The sequence below is a fragment of the Pseudopipra pipra genome, chromosome 7, assembly GCF_036250125.1.
Source record: "Pseudopipra pipra isolate bDixPip1 chromosome 7, bDixPip1.hap1, whole genome shotgun sequence".
Classification (NCBI taxonomy): Eukaryota; Metazoa; Chordata; class Aves; order Passeriformes; family Pipridae; genus Pseudopipra; species Pseudopipra pipra.
The window spans coordinates 32,358,134-32,376,667 of record NC_087555.1 but is presented as its reverse complement, the minus strand read 5'-3'; the positions used below and the strand labels follow the sequence as shown (position 1 = coordinate 32,376,667).

Sequence of the window (18,534 nt, the reverse complement as noted above, 5' to 3'; positions counted from 1 at the left end):
AGTGAATTAGTGTTTTTAAAATAATGAAACACTTCTACCATTTAAGTTTTTTGTGTGTTTTGAAACTTTTAAACTGTGAGAATCTGATCTCACAAAAATTGTTCTGTCTCAAAGCTTTATTGAGAACTCAACCTCTTACCCTACCCTCAAGTATAAAAGGAACAGACAAGGACAGGAATAACTTCAGCTCAGGCTGACTCCTTTTGCAGGAGCTCAGGTGCACCTCATTTACAGAAAATCCATTACACATCTAGTTCTGAAGGGCTGTTCATTCCCTTACCATGGCTCTCCATCAGCTCCTGCCAGATCATCACTTTGTTCTTTCTCTTGTCTAGGTTAGGCTGGTCCTGATTGCCCCTTTATATCTGAGAGAGGATGCTGGCTTAGTCCATAACCATTTCCTTGAGAAAAACATTTTGGTAAGAGTTTTTTTTACCCTATTCTAGGAACACATTTTTCAGGAGCTTCTCTTCCTACACTTGAAATTCAGTATGGCCAACACATTCCTATATGGATGGTAGTGAATCCAACTTCAATTTTAAGCACTGGGGAAAACATCACATGCAAAAGAGTGACAGATGGAGATGTATCAGCTTTTACCTAACAGTGAAGAGGGGAGGTAGAAGTCAGTGTTGGCACTTCTGTCAAAATCTGTTTTTAATAAAAGACATTTGTTAAATTACTGACACATTTCCATAATATTTTAAAATATTTATACTATGAAATAATGATGTCCTCTCAATTAGTGAAAAGAGTAAGGAAATACATAAAAGGCAAGGAGGATTTGGGGAAAGGTATGCATGAGACCAAACTCCACTCATCGTGGTCCTTATGTCAGATTTCCTCCTCATCTCCCATTTCTCTGAGATTACCATATGCCCCATGGTTAGAAATCTCTCACTTGCCTGTTTGCCTGTTACTTGATTTTTAAAAAAAATTTTATGTATTTTTTCCTTCCAATGGGATAAAAAAAAAAAATTACATTTACTGGCAGATAAGCTTCTTTCTAAATGGGAACACTGTTACAGACAGATAGAATGTTCTTTTATGTTTATGAATCTTCCTTTGCATTGTGTAAACGCACACTCACAGTGTAATCATGAGTTTTCCATCATCATTAGCAGCAGGATCCTAGAAGTTAAATGAAAGCAGCCTAGGAAATGGTCCAACACTGGAAGGTTCCCACAAAGAAAAGCCTAGCTGGATAATTAAGGAAACTTTATGATATGAACATCATGTCACAGCAAATTATAACATATTAGGTAACACTACCAAAAAACAGTCCTGAAAGCTTGTAAAGCCATAAACTAGAACAACTGGCTTTTCTTTAGCATAAGCTTGAAGCAGGGGCTGGGAGCAGAGGGGGGAAAATGAGGGTAAGAAAGGAAGAGGAGTTCACATTGAGGTAATAAGCCACTGTTTCTTTGGAAACCTTAAGCTTTGTCCAAGTTTTTTAAAATCAATATAAATGGAATATACTTGGATTGCAGATATAAATAAAATCCAAGAATGTCTCCCACATACATACTGTTGGTAAAAAGAGAAGTTTGAAAATAGGGTTTAAATCATCCTTTTCAGAAGCTTTAAACCTCACCTTCTAGCAAGTGACACTGAGCTTCTGGCAAGTGGCAGTTTCATGTATGAAATGTGTCTCCTAAAACTGAAGAGTATACAGGACAGAATAGGATAATGTGTCAACAAATTACATCCTAAAGATTGAAAGCAATCTAGCCAGCCTGCACTGACTTATCCCTTTGTATACAGAAAAGTACTAGGTGTCAAGATTTCACAGAAAAGAGTTTAGATCTTACTAGCCTAACAGAATAACAATACATCGATTCACATTTTGGATAAGGAAAAACAAACAAACAAATCCCCACAAGCCAAAAGAACAAAGCACAAAACAGCTTCTTACCTCAGTCATTCACAAAGTAGCTCCCCCGGGGCTAGTGAGCCATGGCACATCATTGCCAACTCCCCGATCTCCTTATGGGCCTCCACACATCTTTACAAACTTCCACTGCAAAACCTGCTCCTGTGATTCTGTGACCACCTGCCCTGGCCATTCATGCACAGCACAACTCATCACGTACTGACACAGCCTAAGAAAGTGATACTTTTAAAGTTTTTATGTTTCAAGGCCAGAACACTCAAAAGACAGGGCAGACACTGTATGAGCTGCTTCTATGAAATAACTTTTGATTATATCACCCTTGCTCATTACAAGCTTTCATTTTAGACAGGACAGAGCAGGGGCAAGTAAAGCCATGGCTCTTCCCAGTGGATTTGTGCAGCCGAAGTTGGTTCAGACAGGAATCCCTCCTGCATTACACCATTCCAAGTTCTTAGCTAAACTCCCTTTGTTTCATGCATGCTCTTGCTTCTCCATATTGTGATTTATATTTGGCATGATGTGTTTATGCATATGCTTGACATTTTTTTAAGAAACTATCTAAAACTTAACTTTCATCCATTTGGTAACATCCTATTGCATTTTTGCATATTTTAGGTATGGCCAAGCAAGTATCCCCTTGTTTTAGTGTAAAAAGCTGCTTTTTTCTATAGCTGTGTAGTAATATTGATGGTATCAGTAAAAAGAATTCAGCGGTAGGTAGTCAAGAAAACTCAGAAAAGCCTGTGGTAGAAGATTTTTTTCTATTCAGTATTTACATAAATGCCTATGATCCCCGAGATTTTAATTATTAAAGACACTGAAAGTTCAGCTGCATGAAGAAAGGTCAATATCTAGCCCTGGTTAACTCCAGGAATCAAGAATGATAAACAGGTAAATTAATCGTCTTTTTACCGCTTGTGTAATAACTTCTCACACGGGAGCTGAGCGACGGGATAGCGGGATGGGCACTGCAGTAGCTCCTCCTGCTGGTCACACTGAGTTATAACTCAGGTATTCGCAAACAAAAATCACCTGCAAACGCTAAATGGATTAAAAAATTGCTGTTTTACTACTTAAACTACCAGACTGCCGTGGTTTAACCCCAGCCAGCAACCAAATCCCACGAAGCCACTCGCTCACCCCCCACCAGCAGGGTCGGGGAGAGAACTGGAAGGGTAAAAGCAAGAAAACTCGTGGGTTGAGATAAAGACAAATTTAATAGGGAAAGCAAAAGCTGTGCATGCAAGTAAAGCAAAACAAGGAAGGAATTCACTGCTTCCCATGGGCAGGTTCAGCCATCTCCAGGAGAGCAGGGCCCTATCACACACGATGGTTACTTGGGAAGACAAATGTCATTGCTTCTAACATTCCTCTCTTCCCCCTTCTTCCCCCCACTTTATACACTGAACACGATGTCATGTGGTCTGGAATATCCCCGTGGTCAGTTGGAGTCACCTGTCCCAGCTGTGTCTCCTCGCAGACGGCCGTACACCCCCCGCCCCCTCACCACTGTGGCAGTACAAGAAGCAGAAAAGGCCTTGGCTCTGCGCAAGCCCCGCTCAGCCACAAAAACATCTGTTGTCATCACTGTGTTCAGCACAGACACAAAACACAGCCGACACCAGCCACTGGGAAGAAAACTAACCCTACCCCAGTCAAAGCCAGCACACAGGCCGGTATGAGACCAGACTATAACCTCTGGCATCCTGGCTGACTTCAGGTAAAACGAGACATCCCCAAACTCACTTTTAAGCCCACCCTTAGTGACCATTCATTTTTTCTTAACTGATTATATAAAACACATTCAGCATTAACCCCAACCAAATACCAATTCCTGTTAAGAAAATAAGATTTATAATCTTTATTGTTTACTTACATATAATAAATATAATACAGAACAAAAACATCACACACACTGATTGTATTACACAGGCTGTTAATCAGAATACATTACATTTTCTTTTCATTAGCCCTTTTATAGGGTTTTGGTACTGGGTATTAAGAATTTCAATTTCAACCTATAAACACAAGAAAAATCGTCCAATTTTTACCTTCACACATTTTAAATACTCATATATATATTGGTCTTGTTAAAAATATATAAGCACTGTTCAGTATTTGCAATATAGGACTTTAATTTCCATTCACTAGATCTCTATTAATATAGAGGATTTCAAAATAATGAATAGCTTAAATCTGATTTTAATTAAAAATACTTATTCTATATTTCTCATTTAACTGACTTCCCCTCAGAAAATGAAGTGACAGGACAAAGACACTCCAGGCAAAAGCCAGTGTTCACTTTTAAAGAACAAAGGGTAAAGTTCTGGTCCTTGCTTCACCTGTACTATCCTGGAATAATGGAGACACCAATTTGGTATAAAGAGGGCAGAAGGAAACCAGAGTTTCTAAGCAGACATGCATCTTCATTTCAGATTTACCACTGCCATCCTGCTGTTTTCTTGGCTTAAAAAATCACTGCATCAAACCTCCATTATATGTTTTTCTCTGCATGAATATCCTTACCATTAAATGGAAATCAGATTAAAATGCTACATTTCTTTTTTTATCAAAAATAGATCAAGGTTTTTAACATACTCTGAAATCAGGTTTTTAAGTGCAAATGCAATACATCAGTAATTCACGTTCTGGTCTCGCTAAGGAAAATGGTTAAAAGATGATGCATAAAGACGTTTCATAGAGGATATATACTGGAACTTTCTGTGCCCTCTGAACATCTGAATTATCAAGAAACTGTACAGACTTCAGGCAAACAAAAGTTTTCTTCAGTTGAAGCAGCATCTGCTTTAAAAGTGTTATTGAGAATTCCCTGAAACTTGGTACAAAATGTAATGCCAAAACAAACATTAAAACTGCTACTGGTTTTGTGCATCTTTTAACGCAATAAGTTTCAGGATTTTCATAAAATCAAGGTTCACAAACAATTTTGCTTTACTAATATCTACTCCAAAGAGACCTCACATAGATTCTAAATCATTACCCCTTCAACTGTACAATGCTGAGGTTGTACCTCATACTTATCATGTTTCTCTAATCCCATTCAGAAAATGTCAACTCCAACAACTGGCTATGCTTTCCATATAGCTTTGTGTAAACAGCCTCGTGACTTTCAATTAGCAAAGCATTCCTTTGTAACTGCTTGGATGTACTTCAAGAAAAAGAAAAATAAAAGAAACTCCTAAGTCTCCAAATATAATTTTTCTTTTTTTTTTTTTTTTTTTTTTTTTTGTTATAATCACAGGGCTTAATTTAAGCATTTAGCTTCAATATAAAATGATTATTCAAAATATCCACTTTTTATATTAGGTCAAGATCAACCAGAGATCACTCCAATAAACCATTGCCTAAGCACTTCCTATATGGAATTGGGCTATGCAGGAAGTTACCTCAATGACATTACAGCTGATCCCATATGCTTCCTACTAAGATTCTCTAATTTTCAATTAAGATTTTTGTTTTAATTTTCGTGGTTTTTTTTTCCTTACCCAACAGGAAAGTGATACTGTTTGGCTGGAAAGCCCCCCCTGTTTCCCTACCTAGAAGAAAAAGAAGATTCTAAAATATTTGAGAAATTACTCATTCTTGTAGAGGAACTAACTTAATCAGTATGCAAAAGGTCAGACTTAGGTAGAAGAAAAGCATCACCTCCTATTACACAGACAAGGAAGATTTGTGGGTTGTAATATATCGAAGGATATCATCAATGAAAAGACAGTCATTTGCATATTATAAAATTAGTTTTATGCTAAATGGCTAATTCCCCCAGCTTCATAAGTGTGAAGTTTTGTTTGGGGTTTTATAAAAAAAAATTGTGGAAAAAAAATCAGGAGCATATGTGCAGAACAGCCCTGAACTATTATTTCTGAGGCGATTCCAGTAGCCGGTTATATTTCTTCTGTGGGATATAAAGAAAATTTGTGCACCCTCCCTGAAAAAACGGAAGTTCATTAATAAAAGAAAAGGAACATTGGATGCAACTTTAGAAACAGAGATGCACCTAAAGGACTCTGCACTTGTAGAACTAAACAGCTGCTTTCTACAAAAATCCTCAGAGAAAAGCCTTTGATGCTTTTCAGAAGTAGGAAGCGAAAACCAGATGAAATTCTGGATGTGTTTCACATCATGGCAGGCATATCCAGAAAAGGTCTGGTTACCTCCTAATACCAGATGTAATGATGCAACACTTCACCTCAGAGGAGAGTGAGAACACAGATATCTGAGTAGTCACATTTATATGTCAGATTTATGTTTTATGTTAGATTTTTAACACCACGGAGAACTAGGATGGTCAAAATGTAATTACACTGGCTTTACCTAGAGAGGAAATTCACTTTGCAATGAATGCAACAGGGCATGTAAATGGAAATGTCAAAGCAGAAATCATCAAGAGGAAGGTGATGCTCAAGGCTGATGACTATGATCACACGTTCTCACTATGGACAAAAAAATTCTCCTACAAGTATACAACAAAGTGTAGAGGTTAACATTTCTCACACTGATGATTTTAAACAGAAGTCATGTAGTAAGACAAATTCACCTTCTAAATAATTAGGCTGCTTGCTGGCTATACAGAATATATCTTTTGTGACCAGTTACAGTAGTGTGTTTACCATTTTTACCAGCACTAAAATCCCTCCATTTATATTACCGAGGTCTTAAAGCAAACCACTCCAAATATACACTGCAGATAGAAATACTGCAAAGGCATAAAGGTCAGCCTGACTGCAGAGTTCCTTTTCAATAAAATTTTACTTTATTAATGCTGTCTATGACTCTCTTGGGCTTTGGATCAAATCCCAGTCTAGACAAAGTATCTTTACTGGAAAAACAAACAAAAAAATCCCCAAAGTGAACAGACTTAGTAAAAATTGGATGATATAAATGAATATATTTATATTAGAGATTTATACCGGTGATCTACTCCATAATCAGATTATTATTATGGTATTGCCTAACCCTGAAAGTTAATGTCACTGTCAGGCCAGAAGTGCATCTTCAAAATCAGCAGAGTAACTATTCATTTGTACGGCGCAGAGGACAACAAAGTAAAACCACACATGTTGCAACATCGGATTAGAACGGATGTTTCTCCAAACAGTAACAAATGTTGGGCAGAGTGTATTTTATTGACACCTTTAAATGTTCTTAACATTCTCATCATGATTTACCTGATAAGTCTAAAGGAAGTTCAACATGAAAGCTACACAATGTGAAATGTTTTGAGTGAAACTCGGAAATGTTTGTAGCAATTTTAAAAGCAGGAATTAGTTATCGGCTCTCACAACGTATGGTATCATCCATATTTCCCTGAGAAATCATGCCCTGCAATAATCATGTAAAACAAAATACAGCATTAATGAAATCATGGATTAGATAGGGAAAATAATGCATAACAACTGTTTTTGAGTGAACACAGAAATGCTACTGGAGTCGTAACTATTAAATTGCAGGCACTACACATGATAGCCATAACAGAAATGGTAACTAACTCAAAACTTGTTCCAGATAAGAAAGCTGATTAGAAGCACCATCTTATAGTTAGCCATATAACTCAACATTATGATATTAACATTAGCTTGTTTCTTGATTTTTTGAGCATGCCACTTCTTAACTTAATTTACAAACACTCTGCCTTATCTGTTTGCATATGAAATTTGAATGTGTGTCCATAAATTCACTCTATGAACAAAATTGAACTGGTTTTCTCCCTCCTCTGATAGCTTAGTGTAGCTCAGTAACTTAATTTCCCTAAGACAGTAAGATCTTTCAAGAGAGAATAGGAACGATAACATTCAACACCAAGAGAAATGGAAACAAGAATTACAAAGAAATCGTTTTGCCACCTTATTTAAAGCCATCATAGCTGTGAATAGCAGTATCTAGGCACGAGGAGCATTGCGAAAGGAATGACAATTACAGCAGCACACACCAAGGAAAGTGATTTGCAGTATCCCCTATTTTTGTTAGCATGTTCCAAGGAGGTTTGACACACACAGACCAGCACATTGGGTCAAGTATCAGCTGCAGCCCCACGGTTCAAATAACACCCCTGATTAACATCTTATTTCCACAAAATACTTCAGCATCTGCCACACCTCACTGAGATACCCAGGAGTGCCTCAGCCACCCTGCTTCTGAGTTTGTGTGCAGTCCACTCCAGCCCAACTCCATGGCAAGCCAGGCCAGTCACACAGTACAGCCCCTGCCCTCATACAGGGACTTCCATAGGCCAAAAGCCAACAAGCAGGATGCAGTGAACACTGGGAAACAGGAATATCAGGCCCTTAGTGCCTCCAGCAGCATTCATGTGCCCCAGACTTTGCAAGTAATTGCTAAGTACCAATGTGGCATCTCTCTCAGTCCACTGGTGAATTAACATTACATCTACAGTTTGTAGGGAACACATTTTCAGCATGACTGAAACCTAACACAAAGTGGCCAGAGAAACTGAAATTCTTTTTCTCCTTTGTCCTGAACTGCAGCACACTGTGTATCAAATAGACTCATCAAAACCCTAAAACCAAAGGCATGCTCTGTAGCATTTGGCAAATTATCAGCATTTCCTTCATATATAAAAACCAAACAGCTCCAAACCCTTAACTGTACACACAGAAAAACTGTTGGTTATTTCAAATGATTACAGGAATTAGTTTGACAGAGCAACACATGCTATTCATTTTCCATCTTGCAGATATGGGAAATCATTGTTGCTAATGGTAATCAAAGAAATGCTAGACATAGAAAAAATTGTTGTTTTTTTAAAGTGTATGTGGTTCCTACAAGAAATATGTCAGGATAAAGACATTCCCAAATTGAAACAGTAAGAGCAATGACAATTTACACCAGCACAGAGAGGTAAAGCATTGATGAGAGAGCTCCTTCACATTCCAGTTGTGTGATGAGGAAGAAAAACCCAGCACATCTCCATTTCGTCAGAGGTACCTGAGAATCAAAGCTAAATCTCTTGTGCATTTACCAAGCACCCATTAGAGAGTCAAGCAATTTACATTTCAAATTAGACAGTATATTTATAAAATATTATTGTACTAAAAATCACGAGATTTTATAGAAAAAACATCATCACATTCTATTAAATGCAGGAACAATGTTATATGTCATAGCTTCCATAATCAAAACCGTAACACGTTTCTTGTAACTACAGGGGCACCACTGTTTAAAAATCCTTTCAGGAAGGACAGTTTGCTTTGTTCTTACTCTTTAAAGAACTGTAATGCAATGCAAAAACACTGCTTAAGCTACTTAGTGCCATGAGATAAAAATATCTTGTATCTTATAAAAAAAATTAGCACATTTTTGTTAAAAACAAGAACAGTGGGAAGGCCCTGACTGAGTTTACTGAACGCTCTTCAACATTCCTGGGGTCAGAGACAGAATAATATTCTCTTAGTACTTATTTTTTTAACCTCTCAAACTCATGAATAATGCAAGTTAACAGCAGTCATATATGTGGGGGATTATGATGATCTTTCACTTTAAACCATGAACATAAGGGCAAATATGAACAGCAACTGCCCATTTTGCACTGCAGCTCCAATTCTATTGGTATGGCCAATTTCAAAGAACAGTAATAGAAAATTTTGCTAAAAATACTGTCATTGCCCATCTGAAAGCAAACTCAGTTTTCCCAGGCTTAGTTCACTGATTCCACAAGTGCCAATTGATCCAAATTTAGAGTTAATGCCTGGTATTACATATTTGTCAGGATCTTATTGAAACATTTCATTAATTGAAAACAGACATTATCTTTTTATTGTGAGTAGGCATTAACATTACTTCTAGGAAAAAAGTTGAAGCTAACATCCTGTAACTTGTCATAATTTAAAAAAAACCAAAAAACAAACAAACAAAAAAATCAAAAAACCTAAGGAAACTCCACTTATCAGAAAATCCCTGAAAATACTACCGAAGTAAAATTACTTCAACATACTGTATTTTCAACCCCTCTATTTGTGGAGTTTGGAAATTTAAATGTGGAATTTTTCAAAATGTCTACATAAATTGAATAAACATTTTGTCTGTTTTGGGTTTGTGATTTTGTTTTGGTTGGTTTGGAGGTTTTTTTAATTCCTATTTTAGTGTCCGAAGAAAGACTTACTATCTCATCTTAAAGAGAAGCTTCAGATCACCAAAACCTTTAGTGCAATCCAGTATTAAAAATGGGAAGGAAAAAAATGATAAAGGTGAAATATTTGAACAGAATAGCACCCAGGTCCATTTTTTCTTCTTTCTCTATTAAATTCTAGCTGCTGGCTAGAATTCTTCTATAAATGTACAGCTAAGCATATTGCTTTCCTGCATTCTCTCTCATATAGTAGTTTTATCACCAAAAGTCCAAAATTTCTTCTGGAATGATCATTACTGAGTGCCAAAACGTGAAAAGGCATTTCTGCTATATCATCCTTCTGTATTTGTGTGGAAGGACAGTAGAAATACCCCACATTACCCTACCTTGTTATGTGGAAGAGAATACTGCTGGCTAAAAATCCATCCGACATTCATTATATAAAAATAAAATCCATCAAAAGCCAAAATTAACTTTGATCTGTCTTATAGGCCAGAAGTTGGAAAATGGCACTGATTAATTTCAAATATTCCTGAATATAATTATAATAGCTTCTCAGAATTAAAGAGGATAGAAACACTGCAGTGGAAGGAAGATATAGGTTATGAGGAAAATTACCAGTTTTAGAATAAATTTATTAATACAACTAGGGGAAAAGAAAAATCAATGCAAACACCTTTACCTTTCAGATTGCTTAGCAGCCAACCCACTGACTGAAAACTTTCCTCAATTAATTTGACCTCTTCTGCAACTTGGCAGCTACATACGTGAAAATTTTCACGTCTGTGAGATAACTGGGAGTAAGAATGGGTTACAGAATCAGTCTGCTTAAAACAAACATTGATTTTGAGAATGGACACCCAAACGTATTGTAAATAGAAATATTTCCCCATTCACTGAAATTTCAAGCATTCCAGATTGTTGGGCAGCAAGATTTTTAAACATGGGCACCCACTGCCATTACAAGGCTTCTCAAAATGGCCTAAGACAACATGTCTGTAGTGTTCCAGGACCGTACAAAGATCCTGCCTCAATAATCATAAGAATGCACTTAATAAATTATTTTTTCTGTTTTCCTCTATTAATATGCAAATAGTTTATACAACATAAAAAAATTTAATTTGTACCTACTACAGGTAATGTATCTATTAAGCTTTTCCTCTGAAAGCCCATAAGATTTGATGACCTGCAAACTTATTTACATAACTCACTTGAAAGTATCTTTTAAAAACAATATTGTCCAGCATTTAACAAAATCATGAGTTAAAAAAAGAAAGAAATCACTTAACAGCATTTGCTTTCTTGATTTTGTCAAGTAATGTCACCAGCTCAAGTGTTATAAGGCAGGTTGGTTGCTCAGATGGACTAAGACTCCCTATGGTGATAGGCATAGAGTAACTTTGTTCATTTATAAAATCAGATGAAAGCAAGAAAGAGGAAAAGTTTAGAGTTTCAAAAGAACTGAAACTTCTTATTTTTACTACAAATTCAGAATAGGCACTGAAACATGACTCCTTAGGGACTTTTCCAGAAGATTGTCTCTTCGCTGGGCATCATTCCATTTTTAAACTAAGAAGAAGAAAAAGAAAAAATTATCAGGGTACATAAGTCAGGATTTCAAAAAAAGAATCACCATGTATATTTGTTTCCATCTTACTAATAAAAGAAATAACTCCATGTCTTAAGCTTAAGACATCACAATTACTGTTTTGGTTAGAATGTTTTCAATTTCTTTATTCGATTTAAGCAATATTAGAAAATAAAAATATACTTCTCATGTAATTCTGCATGCATTATTTGAAAACTAAAGCCCTGATGCACAAGGCTACGAGAGCCTAAACTATGTCTGTACTGACCATGTGATGTTCCTTTTAGATGTTTGTGTAACCCCCTCTTAGAGAGGGATATTTTGCAAACTCTTTAGCTTTTCTAGTCCAGTTTCCCTATGGTTATCATGAGAAATATTTGCCCTAATATTTAATGGAATTTAACAACTTAATTCTTGTCAACTACAAACACAAGGGCTCCCTTCCATTTTCTGGACCCATAATGATAAAGTCTGGTGATGTTCTCTGAACTTCCTTAAACGGCTGGTGTTTTTTGTGAATTGCAGTAACCCAAACGGAGACCCCAACAGCATTAAGGAGTGAAATAATTACTTCAGTTCTCTTCCACACACATAATCCATGTCAAGAAGTTGTGTGCTTCTTCTGGTTTGTTGACTCATGTCCAATTTTATATGAACATTTTAATTAAAAACTACTTCACTTTTCAAAACCATTAACCAAAAACTGTATCAATGTGAGAATAATGCTTGGCAATGAATAATAATTTTGACGACACACTTCAAAACTGTGTCCATCAATACAGGACAAGACTAACTGTATGCTTTGTAAAAATCTGTCCTTGCATAACACAAATGCCACCATGGAAACCAATCCTCACCTTTCTGTGTATTGTTTGAGGTTTTTAAGCATACCTTTTGTCTATGAACAGCAATTTTCTCCATCTTGTGAAACACTATGCATAGGAATGAGGCTTTCACACTGCTCACTTTCTTCTGGCATTCTTAAAAGAAACAAATTTATTTATTTAAAGTAACACAGTAATATTAAGTTGGTTGTTATGAAGCGAAAGTAATTAACTAAATACACTAGTTGTTTGACCTGCAGCCATTAAAAACATGCAAAGACCCCTTAAGTTCATCAAGTACACTTAAGTTTGCACAATTTTCACTGCATGTTCTGGGTACAGCAATTAACATAGAGGCATCAAGAGGAAAAACTGTGATAGCCACTAGGAAATTTCTTTTAAAAGGTAAAAAGACTTCACATCTTTCCATTTTCTGAGCATTGCAGAGGTTAATAAATGGATTGGCAACTACTACTATTAAGAAATCAGTACTACTGAATATAAAATCAGCTGAAAATAAAGAGTATGAGTACTGCAGCTTATAAAAAAATATAGGTTAATGGAAAGGCTGGAGGAGAGGCAGGATAATACTTTGTGACTGTCCTACCTCTGAATTCGATGTTTTCTACAGATAAAGGCAAAAACTCTTCTGATTCCCACCATCACTGGATCCCAGTTGTTATAGTGACATAAGAGGGTTGCAATGAAAAAAGAAAAAAATACAGGTACTGCCCCTGCAAAAAATAACCAGGAAAACTGCACCTGGAATTAAAACACAAACATCGTTCACTCAACAGTTTAAAAAAAAAAAAAAAAGGACATGCTGCATATTTAGGATAATTATTATTGCAAGTTTGAGATTATTATTGTAAGTTTGAGATGCAGTTTGAGTTATTTTACACTGGGTGAGTTATTTGGTACAATTTCTATAGCCACTGCTGCTGCTAATATCTTTTTCCACTGATCCATTCTTTACAATGGAACACATTGTTTGCATTGTGAGGTGAATAAAGACTCCTATTTCCAAAGAGTCTCATTTTTAGGTTTTTAGCTGTTTCTCTGGTACCAAGGAGAAAGTCTCATAGACACTTCAGAAATCCTGAATAAGAGATCTCACCTGAAAGATTTGTGCACCTGTCTATTCACTATGAATATACTGTCACTGACCGGTAACTGCTGAATTCAATGCACATAAGAAGACTCTGCTACTTGAAATTTACAGTAATTTTCTTTTCAATTAAAAAAACAAAAGGCAGGGAACATTATTTGCCCAATTTAAACTAAATTCTACTTGTATCTATACTGCTACTTTTATCTATCTATTACTACACTCAGTAGCAGCCTTCTGATACTGTTTAAAACTTAAAATTATAGGAGGTTACAGCATGGTGAGGCCCTGGCACAGGTTGCCCAGAGAAGCTGTGGCTGCCCCATTCCTAGAAGTGTCCAAGGCAAAGTTGGACTGGGCTCTGAGCAGCCTGGTCTAGTGGAAGGTGTCCCTGCCCCTGGCAAGGGCTGGAACTGGATGATCTTTCAGATCCCTTCCAACCCAAACCATTGCATGGTTCTACAATTCCAAATGAAGAGCACAATCAGCCTGGGACCTGCCTTTCAGGATGACAGAGCCATAAACTGTGGGCACAGCACCCTCGTGTGGAGAAAATATCCAAAATTGAAGAATTTGGAGAAAATCTGGCACCCAACATTGATGGCCACTCTCAAAATTCTAATAAACTGCAATTGTTAAGCCTTGTGTTTTCTTAGTGATTTCTAACAGAAATTCAGAAACATGTAAATTACCAAAAGGAATATTTAATTAGTCATCAAAAACTTGGTTGTAATTTCTTAAGATTCAGATTTATGCTAGATTATTACAGAATAACATCCAGAAAGTCAGCAATTATGCACACTGTATAACTACCACGCCATTTGACAGTCATACGAAGACTGCATATATTACTATTTCAATCTTTACATTATTAGCCATGACAGTGGCATTCTTGTGTAGGTTCCTTTTAAGTAAAGACAAGGCTGGCCAGAGGCACTAAGGGAGCAGCTCGAAGCTTAAATTTCTATGAGCCCAATTTGGACACCTGAGACTTCAGCAAGAGTAGGGCTTGGCTTGGGATATTTTGATGTTCGTATAACAGAGACACACTTGCACAAATGCACTTCTGCAAAAAACCTCAAAGTCTACTTGACTAATTTCTTGTACCATGCAAACAAGTACAAGCCTCAAAAGGAAAACCTCAAATGTGATGATTGAAATCAAGTCACAAATTGAACCACCACAGACAATGCACAAACTCCACTTGCTCTGGGGAAGACCCTACTCAGAGAATGCTCAAGTTAAGCCATGTTCCAGGCACAGGAACTTTCTTCACAGCAATTTTCTCTTCTCATACTTTCACACTTCTATTTGCACAGACCTTAAAAATAAACAGCAATTGCATTTGCTACAAGAGTCATGAGCATCAAAGCAGTGTAATCAAGCAGCAGCTGGCAGAGCAAGGCCACCAGTCTACTCAAAATTTCAGCAGTATTGTATAGTTTGTTCTACATTTGGTCAGTTTTGCTCATTTTTATTGATATCATTTTTAGCTAAACTGTTACCTGACTAAACTGCTCCCCAATTCACATAGAGATTTATCATCTCAGTGAAGAACTTCTTGTAGCTGCTTTATTCCTTTGTGGTAAACCCGCAGGTTTTTGGGTTTGTCACTAATTGAGTATTTTCAAGATAAGCAGTCCATACAATTCTGTAATTGTAAAGGTATGAATTTAAGGTGTGCTGTATTTGCAGATGTTCTTTAATTCTGAAAAGTGCCTGTTCAAGGTAATGTATCTGGCCAGGTACTGCTGATGACTTTGGGTACTTTTCATATAAGCTGCACTTTAATCAATTTTGTGCAAGAGCACACTCTCAAGTGCAAAATTACTGTAACTGTCAATATCAAGAGAGCATCAATCACAATGCAGTTCAACAAGTATTAACAGGTGACAGAAGTAAAATACTGCTCGTTGTATACATCAATAAAGATAATACTGCCATTTAATTTGAAGAAATAATGCTCAAAATGTAGAATTACATTACCTTCTGCATGCACATGTCAGCTATGATGGACAGAGGTATTGTAAGGCTCAGAGCAAGCGTGCCAATCAGTGATGAGGTAAGAAAGCAGCCCCTGAAAGACAATGAAAATGATAATAAATAGTAATAATACAAAGGTCTTATTTAAAAGTTAAAAGACAAAGTAACACATCAAATGAGGAAGGCATTTGATCAAGCTTAACAGTCATTGTTTGTTTTAATAATCAAAAATTAAAGCTCACACGCCCACACTCCATCTGTGAAACTGCTTACAATTCCTAACTAGACAATTGATGTCTTCTGGGGTGAGGTTTAATTCCCATATAAAGCTTTTGAGATGATGGAAAATTCCCTACTTCACATTCTTTAACTTCATCTAGAAAAATCTGCATTTTGCTTCTATACCATGGTTCTCTATAGCACAAGAGAATACTCCTGTATCTCTGCACTGTCTGCTTCTGAATTAGAACCAACCTGTCCACCAGAAAACTGTAAATGAATAAATGGCACAAAAACCTATAAAAACTTATCATCAGGTTAAAAAAACCCTTAAAATTAAGAGTAATATCTATCCCTACATTATATGGTTGGCAGTATGTGGCTGGGTGGAGTAAACAAGTAGGTTAAATGGCATTATTTACTTCCAAAGAAAGTGAAGAGGACCATACTAGTGGCACACTGGACAGATAAAAGGAGGATGTCAGCACAAGCCCTGAAATTAGTCCCAGTCCAAAACTCTAGGAAAAAGGAACTGGATTATCATTCTGAGTAATTGCACAAAAAGAAGACTGTGCACACCCATGTACTTAACCCCATCCTAATACTTGATTTTGGGACCAGAGCCAATGTTTGGGGTTTTGGGAAATTCTGTTTGTTTGTTATTTCACCTATATTAAAATATTGCACTTAACCTTTTTACTAGATACTGAGCTGCAGTGTAATCTTACAGGATGGCATTAACATCACAAAAATATTCCATCAATAAACAAGTTTAATTCAAAGGAACAATGCATATATAATTAGGACTGGTGTAAGAGTTTGCCAAAAAACAAAAATTATCATGATTAGATTCCCTAAATAACTTTAAACTTGATCTGAAAAAAACCCCAAAAAAATCAAAAACAGACACAAAAAAAACCCCACTCCCAAAGAAAACAAAAAGGTTTTCATGGAACTCCACCTACATCTTTTGTTGCAGTATTGTCACAGAACTGTTACAACAGAAATTCATGCTCTCCTATTGCTACAGCAACTCTGTACCACAAAGGTTTTTTGTCTCAAAATGTCAATTCTAAAATGAGCTATGCACACAGGATTTTAAGAAATACTACAAGACCACATCACCTGCTTTTTAAAATTAGCTGTGGTTTCTAACAGGACACTGTGACATGATGGGTGACATCCTCTAACTTAAGCTGCATATATGGACAGAAAAAAAAATTAAAAACAAAGCAAAACCACCTACCCAGACAATCTGACATTTTGACATGTGAGAGCACAGGTAAGATAATTTATGTGAATCATATTCAATGTATGTAGTACATACCACAGCCAGAGGAACTCTGACAGAACTGTTCCAATAAGGCCATTAATGACAATGCACATCCATATCAGTTTGTTGGGAAACTCAAATGCTTCAAACCCAGTATAGTGAAGCAGGAAGAACCCTGGCCACAGCAGCAACAGATTGAACAGCCCTACAAAACCTGAGTATAAAAACAGTTTTAAGTAAGTCACAAAGAATGTCCTTCAACATAATCAAAATCTCATCTAAACTGACAACATGCATACAAAAAAACCAAGCAATGAAGCAGTATTTTAAATCTTTCAAATGAAATGAATAAAAGAAACTTTACCTGAAATTCACAAACAAAAATTGCATCAGATATTTACAGGTTTTAAATTGAAAATAAAATAAAATTGTAGAATTTCATTAAGTCAAAGGGGCTGTCTGCATTCCCACAGGTAGTGTTACCACTCATTGTTAAGGCTTTAAGCAAGAAACAATCCACACAACCAGTACCTAAAGTACTCCTAACAGGAATAACAGGCTTTCTCTACTTCCTTGGCTTTTCTAAGCCCCTGATACACAGTTCAGTGCCTGAGAGCAAACAATTTAATTACACATTGAATTAAAACGTTGAATAGAGTTATTTTTAGTCTTACCAAAGAACATTGGTATGTCAAGTTTATCTTCTCTATCTACTTTCCTTTTTATCATTACTATGTACACAGCATATAGCATTGCTCCTACAAGAGACCACAGGGAACCTGGAAAGATGGAAAAAGACATGCTAAGCATGTTAGGCACAGTAGGATAACTCCCCTAAACACACATCTATTACAAAACCATCACTCAGAAACTGCTTATTACAGAATCCCTTAATATATGAAAAGCATGGAAAAATGTAGAGCTCAAAAATGTAAATACTTTCCCAATTAAGCTATATACATAGGGTGGAAAATTTCATAAATGACAAGTTTCAGAAGTTCAAACTAAAAAGCCAGATTGTAGAAGGTTACATGAGTAAGAAATATGGAGCTTGCTATATGACTACTTAGTACTGTCAGAAGATGGTACTCATCACTGCATGTTCCAGGATTAAAAACCATAAGTAAATACCTATTGTATCTTTTCCAGCAGATTTTTCAGATCCAGAAAGGTTAACAAGTACCACACCACCAATGCTAGCAAAAGAAAAGAAATGTAAAAGGCTTCTTAAACCCAGGAACTTTTTGACAAATACAGAAAAAAAAAAGAAAGAAAACCATAAAAATACAGTTCTATCTTTAGGCATTTTTATTTAATCAAAACCCACTTCTGCAAAGCCAAAAGGAGTTCTCTATTGCTAAGGCCTGATCCTAAGCTAAAATCAAACCAACCAACCCCACTTTTAACACCCAGAACAGTACAGCAGGCATTTAATGAAACAGGCTGACAACACTGAATGTCAAACCACTTCCTTTTTCCCCATTTACAGAAAAATAAAATAATTAAACAAGAAGAAAATAAGTTCACTTATTTCCAAGAAT

At 36.3% G+C, this 18,534-nt stretch overlaps 1 protein-coding gene across 11 annotated transcripts in view; it reads right to left on the bottom strand.

The window, feature by feature from the left end:
• Positions 1 to 3,740: 3,740 nt before the first annotated feature.
• Positions 3,741 to 18,534, bottom strand: part of SLC35F5 (solute carrier family 35 member F5) — a 31,766-nt gene continuing 16,972 nt past the window's right edge. For all 11 annotated transcript variants that reach the window (XM_064661537.1, XM_064661538.1, XM_064661534.1 and 8 more), the window contains 7 exons: positions 18,125 to 18,189; positions 17,668 to 17,772; positions 17,048 to 17,207; positions 15,505 to 15,595; positions 13,018 to 13,172; positions 12,478 to 12,566; positions 3,741 to 11,567 (listed from right to left, as the gene is read on the bottom strand). In XM_064661537.1, coding sequence (XP_064517607.1) covers positions 12,485 to 12,566; positions 13,018 to 13,172; positions 15,505 to 15,595; positions 17,048 to 17,207; positions 17,668 to 17,772; positions 18,125 to 18,189 — 658 coding nt within the window. In that variant the 3' untranslated portion in view covers positions 3,741 to 11,567; positions 12,478 to 12,484. The remainder of the gene's footprint in view (positions 11,568 to 12,477; positions 12,567 to 13,017; positions 13,173 to 15,504; positions 15,596 to 17,047; positions 17,208 to 17,667; positions 17,773 to 18,124; positions 18,190 to 18,534) is intronic.